Raw genomic sequence first — 12870 nt, forward strand, 5'->3', positions numbered from 1 at the left:
TTAGTTACCAAACTGGGATTCGCGCTAACCACACTAATGGAACGGAACTCTCACTAAAATTAGCAAGACTTATCGAAATAAGCCAGGTTTGGCCTTTAGCGAGGTTGATGGAAAACCCCTTAGCTCATCTACACTTATGTGTTATGTCATCTTTTAAAGGGCAACTCTGGTCTAAGAACAACCTATAGGGTCGGTTTTTGGTTGATAACAAGGGTATAAACTTTTGTTAAGGACAAAAACAACAATAGTCCTTGTAGTTTTGAGTAAGATGAGATTATGCATTTATAAATAAATAGAATATAGCATATAGGGCGGTGGTAGTGTAGCGGTTAAGGAACTGGGCTAGCGTGCAGTAGCCTGAAAGTTGTCGGTTCAATTCCCAGCTTCCACCGTTGTGCCCTTGAGCAAGGCACTTAACCCCAAGTTGCTCCTGGGACAATGTAATCCTTTGTAATATAGTTGACATATGTAAGTCGCTTTGGCTAAAAATGTGTCAGCCAAATGTAATGTAATATAGCTTAGCTATGTCAAGTAAATCACTCTTTTGAGCTATTAACTAGGGTTAAACAAATCAACCTATGCTACTATGGCGAATACTTTACTTAATACTTAAAGTATTTTTTACCCTTGTAATTGTAAAGAAAGGGTATAGGTAGTTTGAGGACATTACTAGTCCTTTTTATACAGTTTCTGTACACTTACAGAGTTAAAATGACGGGTTTGTCTTTAGGGACCCTCTCCACAGTAACACTGAAGTGTAATTATTTTGGGCCTTGTCAGTGGCTTAAAGTAGCAGTTTGCTTTAACATAGCAAGCTTGCCCCCAAGGTAATATGCTATTATATTGTAAAGGCATATTCTGGTCTTGCTCAAAACAACCCTGATTAACGTTGTTTAACTACTCATTATCATCCAAAAATAGACCTGAGGATGATCTTAGAGTTGTTCTTTAACCTCTCTTGCCTTTCTTCTCTTCCTTTTTTTAGTCAGTGGAACCTTATATTTTACATCTTTATTCATTCTAGTTATTAATGATGACTCATTTATTATTCAACTATATTATTCAGTAATTATAGTATACCAATATCAGTCTCTCTCTCTCTCTCTGCCTTATAGCCTACACTGTGGTACCACTCAAGCTCACTTTTGGCCCTAGCTCTGGATACTATGACTGTATCTTATCGTTTGAGACAGCACAGCAACCCCATGTGGCAACTGGCAGATGCACTTGCAGTTTCTGGGAGGAAGGTTAGGAATTCCCTAAATGCTAATACCAGCATGGAATATTGACCATTTTGTATTGTTTCTGTGTTTGAAAAGCCGAAAAAGTTTCAATGTCTATGACTGTGGTGTATGCTAATGTTTATTATTTTTTTTAAAAATTGGGTAACACTTTACGGTAAGGGTACATGAATTATCATGAATTCATGCATTAATTATGATTTATGTATTACTTAATTCCTTAATATCTCATGAATCATCAGAAATGTACATGAGTTCATATTCTGTCATTTGTGACCTCATACATGAACAACACATCAACTAAAGCATTAAGTATGGTGGGCACATCATTATGATTTATGATTTATTAAGAATGATCATGATGATTTTTTTCTGCCAAAAATGTGGTCATCACTACTCAAATTCTGATTTGAGCACAACTTGTGCAGCTCTCTAAACACATGCCATTGTTAACACTTTAGTTGAGGGGCCACAAACATGATGTACTCATGAGCTATTAACCTTACATTCATGTAATCATGATGATCATGCTTAATAAATCATAAATCATAATGATGTGGCCATCGTACCTAAATGCTTTAGTTGATGTGTTGTTCATGCATGAGATCATGAATGAAAGACTATGAACTCATGTCAATTCCTGATCATTCATAAGATATAAAGGAATGAAGTAGTGCATAACTCATGAATTAATTCATGCATGAATTCATGATAATTCATGTACCCTTACTGTAAAGTGTTACCAAAATGGAGATCAAAGAGTGATGAGTTTGTGTGTGAAACAGGTGGTGTCTGCTTATGGGGCCATCCCATTTCCTGTGGTGCATGGCACACATCTCTCAGAGGCTTTTGATACCTTTGCTGATGCTTTGCCATGGAAACCTCTCTCAGCTTGTCCTGAGCTGGGTAATGGGTGCTGTTATGGCCAGTCAGTGGCTCTCAGGGGTCTGGAGAGGAAGTGCATGGTCAGGTGAGTCAAAAATGACATGACATCAGCACATATGCAAGCACAGATCACAAATCACAAAAGGTCACAAATGCAGAGTATAAGGCACATTCTTCATCCAGTGGTTCAGTAACTAGATTTTTGTGAATAAAACAATTATTAATGAATAAAATGTCAGTACATGTGTTTTTGTAAATTGTTAAGCCATAGAGTATCCCACCATCATGATTCTTATATTGCCAGATTCCAGATAATCCCACCCACACAAATATGAATAGATTTCTACTGGCATGCTTCCTATGCAAAAAAGACGCAATAGACCTGTTTATACTGTGGGAAAAATCTTGATCTTGACCTAGAGAAGGGTTTATATCAGGGCTATTCAATTAAAAATTAAGTTGGGCCAAATTTTCAAACCAAGAAATTGAGCTGGGCCAGATATTTTTAGCGGTTGGTAGGATAAGCAGCGGATATAATGTTTTAAACCAACACAAATTAATGTAGGCTTATTGAAAAACAAGTAGCCTAATGTTTGTATATTGTTTTCCTTTTGAATTTTGTCACATTGGACACAGACACATCAAAAACGGCATCAAACTTGTTTGTAAACTGTGAGCACACTCTGGCACTTTGAAACCATTGGGCGGTCTCAGACATATTTGCTTTTAATTTTATTTATTATTATTTAAGAGAAAAAGTTTCTTCTTCTGTCAGGATGTCTTCTGTCTTCTGTTCTCGGACCAGTGGCAATAGACGTCGCTGAAGAATGAAAGAGTATTTGCTATTGGCCGCACCGGCTAATATATAGCCGAGCCGAACCTTCACAGGACCTGTTAGAGGACTTCAGTGGCGATCACTCGAGGAGTGTGTTCCTATTGGTTAACGCCGAGTAGTTTGACTGATAGAGAACATAAAAAAAAATTGTTTTGGTGCACTGATGACAGTCAGGATAATATAACTAGCTAGCTAGTATTGTTTAGTTCATGTCTATATCGGGCTTTATTAATGGTGAATGTCACCGAGAATTATTAGGTAAGATTATAAGATTATTAGGTAAGATCATAAGATCAAGTTTTAGGCTATTGTGTTTGGTGGGTTGTTAACTTGCAAGCTGGTTACAACTATGTCTGTTGAACGTACCAGTTGAGTTATTTACGTTATTGCTAACATTAGCTATTGATAGGTGCATTTAAAAAGTATTGCTAACATTTTATTACAGTACTACAGTATTACAGTAATGTCACTGCTCTAAGCTGCAGCAAGTTTGGCTGTCACCCGTCAAACTTATCAAAGTTAGTTATACTCAGATTTGTACCGTGTTATTAGCTATCCGATTTTATAGACAATATGTGCACACAGCTTGATATTACTTTGGACAGTCCCATATTTTACCAAAATCTGCACCCACAGAAAAGCAAGCACAAATTAGCAAACAAACAATCTCCGTGGAAACTGAAGAATTTTCATGCCGGAAAATCCCTTTCAATGCAATTAGTCCATAAGGAGAAATTAAGCCTTAAGGTTGATACTTAAGGGACAAAACGTAAGGTGCTTTGTGCAACCGGCCCCTGGACTGATGGCCCACAGTATAAACAAGGCTATTGTTTTTTCTTGATGTTGAATTGAAACCTTTATTTAACATTCTCGGGATTACATTGAGGGCAACCCTCTTTTTCAATGCAGCAGTACAACAAGGGTTATGCATGAGACAGTCGAGGCTGTGGGTAGTCTGACCAATAACAACAATAAAAACCAGGCTAAACTAGAATATGCATAGATACACATTCTTACATCACACATATCATGTCAACACAGACACACACACAAACCTGCATACATACCCACAAGCTATAGCACAAGCATGTTCACAAGTTCGCAAATGTGGATACAAACATACGTATACCTATACACACTTTATAAGGAAGATAATAAAATAAATAAATAAATAAAAGGTAAAACCAGAATTAGTAAAGATAGAATTTAGAGAAAACAGTTACAAACTGGAGTGGGGAGGTTTGAGATCAAAGCCTTAAATTGCTCTAAAGGTATTAATAACTCGAGTTTAAGGGTGCGTTGGATTAAGTTCCAGGACATAGGGGCATCAAAGCAGAAAGCTGACTTACCCAGCTTGGTGCGAGCATTGGGAACTGTCAGTAAGAAATAACTGCTGGAGCGGGTCTGATAAGCACTTGAGTGGCAATTTAATAATAAGGAGATGTAGGACGGGAGTTTACCTATGATGTCTTTATAAATAAACTGAATCCAGTGTTTAAAGCGTCTCTCAGTAAGCGAAGGCTAGCCAATTGTGACATACAACGTGCAGTGGTGGGTGTTGTAAGAAGCACTTGTGGCAAACCTGATTGCTGAGTGGTATATAACATCTAGGATTTTGAGAGAAGACATAGAGGGATTCCTATAAATGATGTCGCCATAGTCTAGAACAGGCATGAAAACGGACTCAATAATCCTTTTCCGACAGGCTGATACAAGAAATATGCAAGTATAATCACATTATACATTCCCAGATTTGGGGAGCCTATGGAAAAAAAAACAAGATATAGCATGTATCAGGGTTTCCACGGGTCTTTGAAAACCTTGAAAGTTTGTGAACCTAAAAGAAAAAAAATCATGCCTGATTATGCCTGATTTACATTGGTTAGAACTACACGACCAACGTGATTTGTGCGTGTTTCCCACATGTAGTGCTTGTTGCCCAAATATTTAATTTAACATATTGATGAATAAACCAACAGGTTCATGGTAACGAGTTTAACTTGTTTAGGAAAATCGAAAAGTTTATTTCAGCTCAGTTTTATGCAAGCTCAGTTTTATTAACACAAACATGAAAAATGTAATATGCCTACCACATCTGTCAAATGACCAAAAATAAAAGAAAACTGCGACAAGGTATCCTTGGTCTGTTGAGGTAACATGATTTAACCATGAGGGTATTTTTAATTGCGACAAACAACGACACTGATTAAAATAGACGATAGATCCAAGTATGGTGACATCTCATTTGCACTCTCCTCCACTAGTTGCTAGACATCCAGAGCTTCGCGCGGTTCACAAGCTGCATTTCCTTGTCTCTGTACTCATGTACTCTATACAATAATAATAAAGTTAAATCTAATCTAATCCAATGATTGATCGTCTATGACAGTGATGGTCACGGTGCGTCTGTGAATGGAGGTGTGTCTGCGTGTATACAACAGTGTCCACTAAGCATACCATGCTTATTTCAACCCTCTGCCCAACATTGCAGGAGGTGGCAGTGCTAATCGTGATGATAGTGTCAGTAATGTACGTGGTACAGACAGCAGGGGTAGTAAAAATAGGGCTCTGAAGAACTACAAAGTAACCCGCGATAGGAACTGATTTGACCAGGATACTTTATTGTAGGCCTATAATAATGGTTTGTGGTTATAGTAATAGTTTACTATTGTTGGTTTACATCTTGGGCCTACTGTTTTCTTGTTAATTTGTTATGTGGGTAATATGACAAAAAGAAAGTAAACCTGCTAAAATATGTTCAACATCCAGTATTTACTGAAAGGTGCATAATTTGAGGTGCTTGAGGTTGCTAGCACAGGTGTCTAAAAAGAGATAAAAAGACTTTCTGTTTGCAGTTTTGTACAGTACAGTATTTGAAAAAAAAAAAAACATTGCATTTTCAGAAATAGCCATTCTTTTTTGTGTTAACACTGACGTGGCCCTCCAATCAGATAGATAGATAGATAGATAGATAGATAGATAGATAGATAGATAGATACTTTATTGATCCCCAGGGGAAATTTAAGGTCTCAGTAGCATACAGACATCACACACACATTCACTAACAGCAGAAAAAAGTAATTAAAAGTATATAATATAAAAAACACAACTAAGCAATAAGGACAGTAGAAGATAAAGAATATACTATTTATATATACAAATTATACTAAATAACACTTAATCTAAATCAATTCTAAAAACAGTATCCACATAGAGGGTCATTAATCAAGAGGCACTTGCAATGACTGAGGCAGGGACTGAGCCTGTGATTCTCTGTGCATACCTTTTGTAAGGTAAGGTGCTCTGTGTGAGTGAATGTCATGGTGATGGTGCAAATGAGTAAGTCCAACAGTGCAAGAATAAAGTCTAGAGACCAGCATAAAATAGATGACGTTGGCACCAGCTCATTTGAGTTTGAGACCCCTGCCCTAAATGGTTAACACACAGTGCCCTTGAAGCAGAAAAAACACAACTAAGCAGTAAACAGATAGGTGAAAACTAACCTCCTATGTTTCAGATCTAAGAGGTGCTTGATGGAGGTATGCACTCTAAACTGAGTGCCATTTTACATTCACCATTCACATCACCTTGATGTTTAGATTGCCATGTTTGTTAATAGTTTTATTGGTTCCTAGGCCTCAGGTACCAGGCACTCAGCCCCTACTGGACTACCCCTGCAGTGGAGAGGATATATTGGCCTCATGGATCCAATCCCACTATCCAGCCAGCCCAATGTAAGCAGCTCACCTACCACTATACCATGTACAGCGTTTCCCATACATTGACTAATCTGTGGCGGGCCACCACAAGATCAACACTGGCCGCCACACAGTAATGACAATAATGTTCTATGTTGTACTATTTGACATAAAATCCTTTCATTGAGCTGTGCTTTTCACACACGCAGTCTTTCCTTGCCCCGCCCCGTGCTCTCTCGTAACGGACCTGCCGCCCCTCAACATGTTGTTTCAGCAGATCTAAACGAGTGTGAAGCTTGCAGTGTAGGAACAGCGCAGCTGTTGTTTCCTTTGAAGTTGCATGAGGGTTGTTCCTATATTGTAATAGGAAGCATCAAGTCGCTGCTGAACAAATGATGTTCCCTTAGATGACATATTAGAGAATGCTTAAAGATCTTTATGAAGCATTCTGCCAGGCCGTTTGTTGCAGGGTGAAAAGGAGCTGAGTGCACATGCTTAACGCCATTAGATGTTAAAAAAACGACGTGAACTGCGGCCCATTATCATTATCGAGAACTTCAGGTACTCTTTAATGACAGAAAAGACCCCTAACCACAGTCTTTGCCGAAGTGTTTGATCCCATCAGAATGACTTCTGGCCACTACAAAAGACGTACCCCACAAAAGGCCCTGCAAAATCAATGTGAATCTGCACAACCTCTAAGAAGGATTATAAACAAACATTGGAAACTCTTTGAATGTGATCCTAGTCTGAACCACTTACAAACCAAACCCAATATTGCTTTAAAAGGGGTAAAAATGTCAAAGATTTAGTAGTCAGTTTCATGTACCGAGAACCTCCAGTTACAAATTGACTGACTAAACAAGTTTGTGGTAATTATAGGTGCGGCAAGTGTGCACTTTGCTCAAATACTTTGGACACCAAAACATTCACCCACCCTTACTCAGGTAAAAAGTATGGTGTTATACACTACATAGAGAGACAACTGGTGAATTGTTTATGTTAAAGTGCCCTTGGGGCTTGATGTATATAGGCCAAACAAAAAGAAATCTGAAACTAATTATTTCTGATGGAAGCTTTGTGTTCAGCAATTCTAACATGGAGTACGCCATTGCTAGACATTACAAGGACAAAAACCATGGTGCAGCCACTACACTGATATTCATTGGTATTGAGAGGGTACCCTCATCTAAGTGGGGGTGATTTGGTTAAAACAATTGCTAAAAAGGGAGGCCTATTGGATTCACAAACTGAATACAATTGAAAAACAAGATTTGAGTGTGTTTTTGTGTGTTGTAACTTTCATTGTAAATTTTAACAAGTCTCACATGGAGCATCTTGCAAATGAGTGCCAAAATGAGTGTTCCAACAACAGCAGTCTACCTTAGTTGAATATTAATCCATTACATTTAATCATAGGCTATTGCAATCTAGTACCATTGTTAGCTGTGTTTATTTTATATTGTCATCATGGCATATCAATATAAAATGTAGTTCAACATGGAAATAGCTCAAATGAAATAATAGTAATAAAACTAGTAAAAACACTTTAAAGGGAAATTCCAGCCATTTTTAACCCAAAAATCGTTTTCCTCAGGGTTACCCCGAGTTGGGCTAAGCAAAAAACCTGACAAAAATGTATCCGACCAAACTGGAGATCTATAATGCTAACCTCTGGGGGCATGCTATTTAACTGTGTTTGGGGCCTCTAAACACACTCAGAAAACCATTCCAGGACCTATGAGTTCCTTACGAGACACCACCGTGCTCATTTAACTTGAAATAGTGTGGCGAAACATTATAAACTTTGTTTTTGCGTCGAGTCACTCACCTCAGATTATCCAGCCCATTGCAGAGCCGACACGCTCTCAGCCATAGCCACAGAAACTTTTTTTCTTGGTGTTTTGATTTGTTTGCAAAAAGAAACGATCAAGCAGTGCAGTTGGTTAGATTTTATTTTTTTGCAGTGAGGAAACATCCGACTTCAACTGGATCTATTCAACCCTAGCAAAATTGTTACATAGATACAGTAACTTAAGCCAAAGAAAATATCCTCAGGCCAGGGGAAAAATACACCACCACATACAGTATACCTTAACATACAGCATGTACCATACAGCCTGGGAGACCACAGCTGTGTACAGAGGTCAACTTTAATGTCTGTTTAAGTACAACTACCGTAAAACTTCAAATAAAAGCAGTCCCAAAGAGACGCCTGCCTCTTTTAAACGCCTGGCGTGGCTACAGGTTTGGGTTAAAGGCCGGTCTCCAGTAGAGGCCTGGTCTGTTTTTTAGTTTCGGGTTGTATTTAATCTTCTAAAACCCGTCAGATCGTCTGTTTAAAGCCCAATTCACACCAAAGATTCGCAATGACACGAAACCGTTACAGAAAGGATGTTACAGTGGTGTGAATTAGATGTTGCACGTCGTTGCAAAGCATTTACCATGTCTGGTCATAGTTGCAAGGTTTTAGAATGTTGCATCAAGTTGCTGGTTAATATTAGAATGTTGATTAAATTAATTAGAATGTTGCAGCTCATCTTGTCGCGAATCTTGGGTGTGATTTGGGCTTAAGTATGGTGCAGACTGCCCATGTTACGATTAGATGGCATTAAAAGACTGCGGTGGGCAAAAGCTAGAGTTCCAAATTGTATAACTTTTTTTCAATATGAACTATGCCTATATGTCCGATATCGTCATATGCTGGCAACAAATGTCCGATATCGTCATATGCTGGCAACAAAACCAGAAGGGTTCGCGAACGTTATTCTTTATTCTAAATGTAGGCTACTGCCATGGCGATAAAGAGAAAGAAGTCAGAAAAGGAATTTACCTTAGACTAGGCTATATCAGAGCCCGTCCATGGACATTCTCTGGCTATATAGTGAAATAGGTTGATGATGTAAAGTCAAGTGCGCTTCTATGGGACTGGTGTGTGCGCGCCCAGTTTTATTGATGAGTCGGAGTGGCAAGTGCTGCGCATAGTTGCAGTGGAATGTGGCTGCCCAGGGCATTATAAAACTTCTCACTCTTAGACCTACTCATACACGGCGCTGAAATGGCGTATTTAGCTGTCTAAATTTGAATCATATGCTGGGGGAGAAATCGTCGGACATCCATGATTATTTTGTTATCCAGCACCCCTGGTCAAAAATATGTTCCCGCGCGCCTGGAAATAGGCTATGATTTGAAATGTAGACTGTTGTCAAATTTGGCAAATACAATACGGGAGAAACGATATGGTTCATGCTCTCATGCTGTTTCATTCGTGCCGAAAAGGAGGGAGAATGAAACATTATGCACGTTCCACTTTTGCATAAATAATTCCTGAACGGTTTTGGTCAGGGCTGATAATGCAACTGTATTTGACAAAGGACCGATATAGGCTATTTGCTAGTGACAAAATATGAGCTTTCAGTGTGATACGATCTCTTTGTAAATTACGTTTGATTAAAACGTGTTTCATCTGTTCTGGCTATCCCCGCTATTTGGTTTTGTCTAAAGGGAATTAGGAAAATTTGGCGATTTGGAAAAAATAAAAGCCCGGGCTATTATTTGGAGTTTTACGGTATATCCATGTGATCATAATATCTTTGTCAGACTCAAAAAGTGGCTCAGCACTATAATTCTTACAGAAACATTTCTACAAGGATACTTACATCACTGTCTAACTGCATTTCAGGGCTGTGCAGATTGTATCCAGCGCTAGCAAGCTGACTCCACCCTTTCCACAGATCTTCAACAAATCTGTAAGCCCACAGGGTCTCTTACAGAAGCAGGTCCCGTCCACTAGTGGTAAGTCACAGCAAGAGGAACCACAGACTTTTCAGGCGTTTTGACACCTCGGACACTATTAGTCTTCCCACCAAAGTCATACATTTAACTTCATAAACGTGACTTTCCGAATGTGCGCCATCTTAAGTCATAACTCATACGTACTGAAGATTATTACTCACTGTGCTCTGTATGGCAGTGCATATGCAGAGGCAATGAAGATCATTTAAATAAACTTGCCCAGTATATTTGTTGGTTATAAAAAGGAATAGAATAGACACAAAATTTTTCGTTTGATGGACAGTACAATTGATTCTAAATAAACCTGTCTTCATAAGGTAACATAAATGGGTCATCCTGTGTCAAATCAGACAAAATCCTGGAAAGTGGTTGCTGCACCGTCTCAGATTTTCCTCAAAGTTTGTCTACCTAATATTTAGGTCCCAAAATGAAGACCTGTAAAATATTTTTGTAATGTAATGTGTATGTTTCACTCTTGATTTTGTGTCATTTTTACACTCTCAGAAATGCATTTATCTTGTTTGGGCATTATTATTGATTATTCTCAGCATGCTCAAACTTTGTAGGGTGGAAGACAGACATGTTCTCAGTATGATTGGATCGTTAAAAGTTTGTACTGCATGCCCATTAGTTTTAGTAGATATGGAATAAAATGCAAAACTGGTGATATTGAGGGTCTTATCATTTTTTTGTATCCACATGACACCAATCATTAATTATAATGTACAATGTAATTACAATACTTTATTAATTTTGAGCCAATTTTCGACGTCTCTGCAACAAATGGACATAAAGATATTAAGGATAAAACAAGGTGTGCACTGTGCAATCACACCTAAAATGGTATGTGGGGTAGCTAGTAGGAACACTGAAATCCAAGTGGAAATAGTTCAGTGTATATTAATTTTGTGTATAAAGTGCCAATGATGTACCATGTTTCATTCATACATAAATATACTTACTTAGATACATTGTGTACTAATGCATTTTCATTCTTGTCTCTGAGGCAAAACAATGATTTTAACTCTATTTATTCATGGTACAACATTGGCACTTTGTACGCTAAATGCCTAATACACTGAGCTACTTTCACATACATTTTCAAGCACCTACTACCAAGCAGCTTCAAGCAGCTACCCCGCATACCTATTTCATCCTATGAAAATAACCCCAAAACACAACGTCCCTTTGTTTAATCCTTAAAATATTCAAGTCCATTATATGTGGAGAGTTCAAATGTTGGTACATTAACAAAATATAGTATGTTAAGAAAATAATAATGATTGATACCAAATGTGGTATCAATTTGGGGGGCAGTTGTGGCCTACTGGTTGGGCCTTCGGGCTTGGAACCGAAGGGTTGCCAGTTCGACCCCCAACCGGGTGGGAACGGCTGAAGTGCCCTTGAGCAAGGCACCCAACCCCTCAGTGCTCCCCGAGCGCCGCTGTAGCAAGGCAGCTCACTGCTCCGGGTTAGTGTGTGCACTGTGTTCACTGTGTGCTCTGTGTGTTCACTAATTCACGGATGGGATAAATGCAGAGACTAAATTCCTTGTATACGCAAGTATACTCGGCCTAGAAACCTGATTTACATTTACAAAAACAAGTTTATACTACCCTTAATATCAAGAGAATGCCGTACAAACATTTAATGGTTCAGTCATACTGAGAACATGTTTGTCTTCCACCCTACAAAGTTTGGGCTGCCTATGAATTACACTTTTCATGATATTAATGCCCAATAATTGCTTCCCAGATAATGTGACTTTCAGGCTGTAAAAATGGTGTAATATCAAGGGCTGAACATAACATGAAGACATAGGATTTGAATGTAAATCTTTTACAGGCCTTGGTTTTGGGACACTTTCTGGATATAGACAATTTTGAACAAAATCTGAGACAGTGCTGCAACAACCTTATCTGATTTCACATGGAATTACCCAAATCAGACTCATCAGACCCCTTCATTTAAAACTCACTATTCTTACTAGAGTAGAAAGTAATCAACACCCCATGTAGCCTGAAGACTTGCTAAATACTGTAAACCAGAGGCTTAGTTCGTTTTCCATTAGAAAGGCTTGTGAGTTACCATCTGTTGATGACAAGTTAAATGCTCAGCCCCTGCCACTAAATCTTGTTCAGATTGACAGATTGAGTTCAGTCACTGTCATTAAAAACTAATTTGCCCCTTCAGTCATTAAAGGGGAAATCCGGCAATTTTTACATAGATCTCCATTTTTTGGTCATGTTATAGATAATTTATGTGGCAATTAAGAAAATATGTATGCAATGTGAAAGAATGCTGTAAATTCTTGATTTTGTATGAATTTCCACAATCACGGAATGTCGAAAAGCTGTCCTATAAACATTTTAAGGCATATACACACGTTGACCTGCTTAGCTAGTGAAGTCAAATT

The 12870-nt window shown here is 38.4% G+C and overlaps 1 protein-coding gene across 1 annotated transcript in view; it reads left to right on the forward strand.

Annotated features, from left to right (window-relative positions):
- msto1 (misato mitochondrial distribution and morphology regulator 1) overlaps positions 1 to 12870 on the forward strand; it is a 71104-nt gene that overhangs the window by 56906 nt on the left and 1328 nt on the right. Inside the window, exons 10-13 of the mRNA XM_042076581.1 lie at positions 1116 to 1247; positions 2027 to 2211; positions 6597 to 6695; positions 10342 to 10454. Of these exons, the coding sequence (XP_041932515.1) occupies positions 1116 to 1247; positions 2027 to 2211; positions 6597 to 6695; positions 10342 to 10454 (529 nt within the window). The remainder of the gene's footprint in view (positions 1 to 1115; positions 1248 to 2026; positions 2212 to 6596; positions 6696 to 10341; positions 10455 to 12870) is intronic.

This window comes from Alosa sapidissima, chromosome 21, assembly GCF_018492685.1.
Source record: "Alosa sapidissima isolate fAloSap1 chromosome 21, fAloSap1.pri, whole genome shotgun sequence".
Classification (NCBI taxonomy): Eukaryota; Metazoa; Chordata; class Actinopteri; order Clupeiformes; family Clupeidae; genus Alosa; species Alosa sapidissima.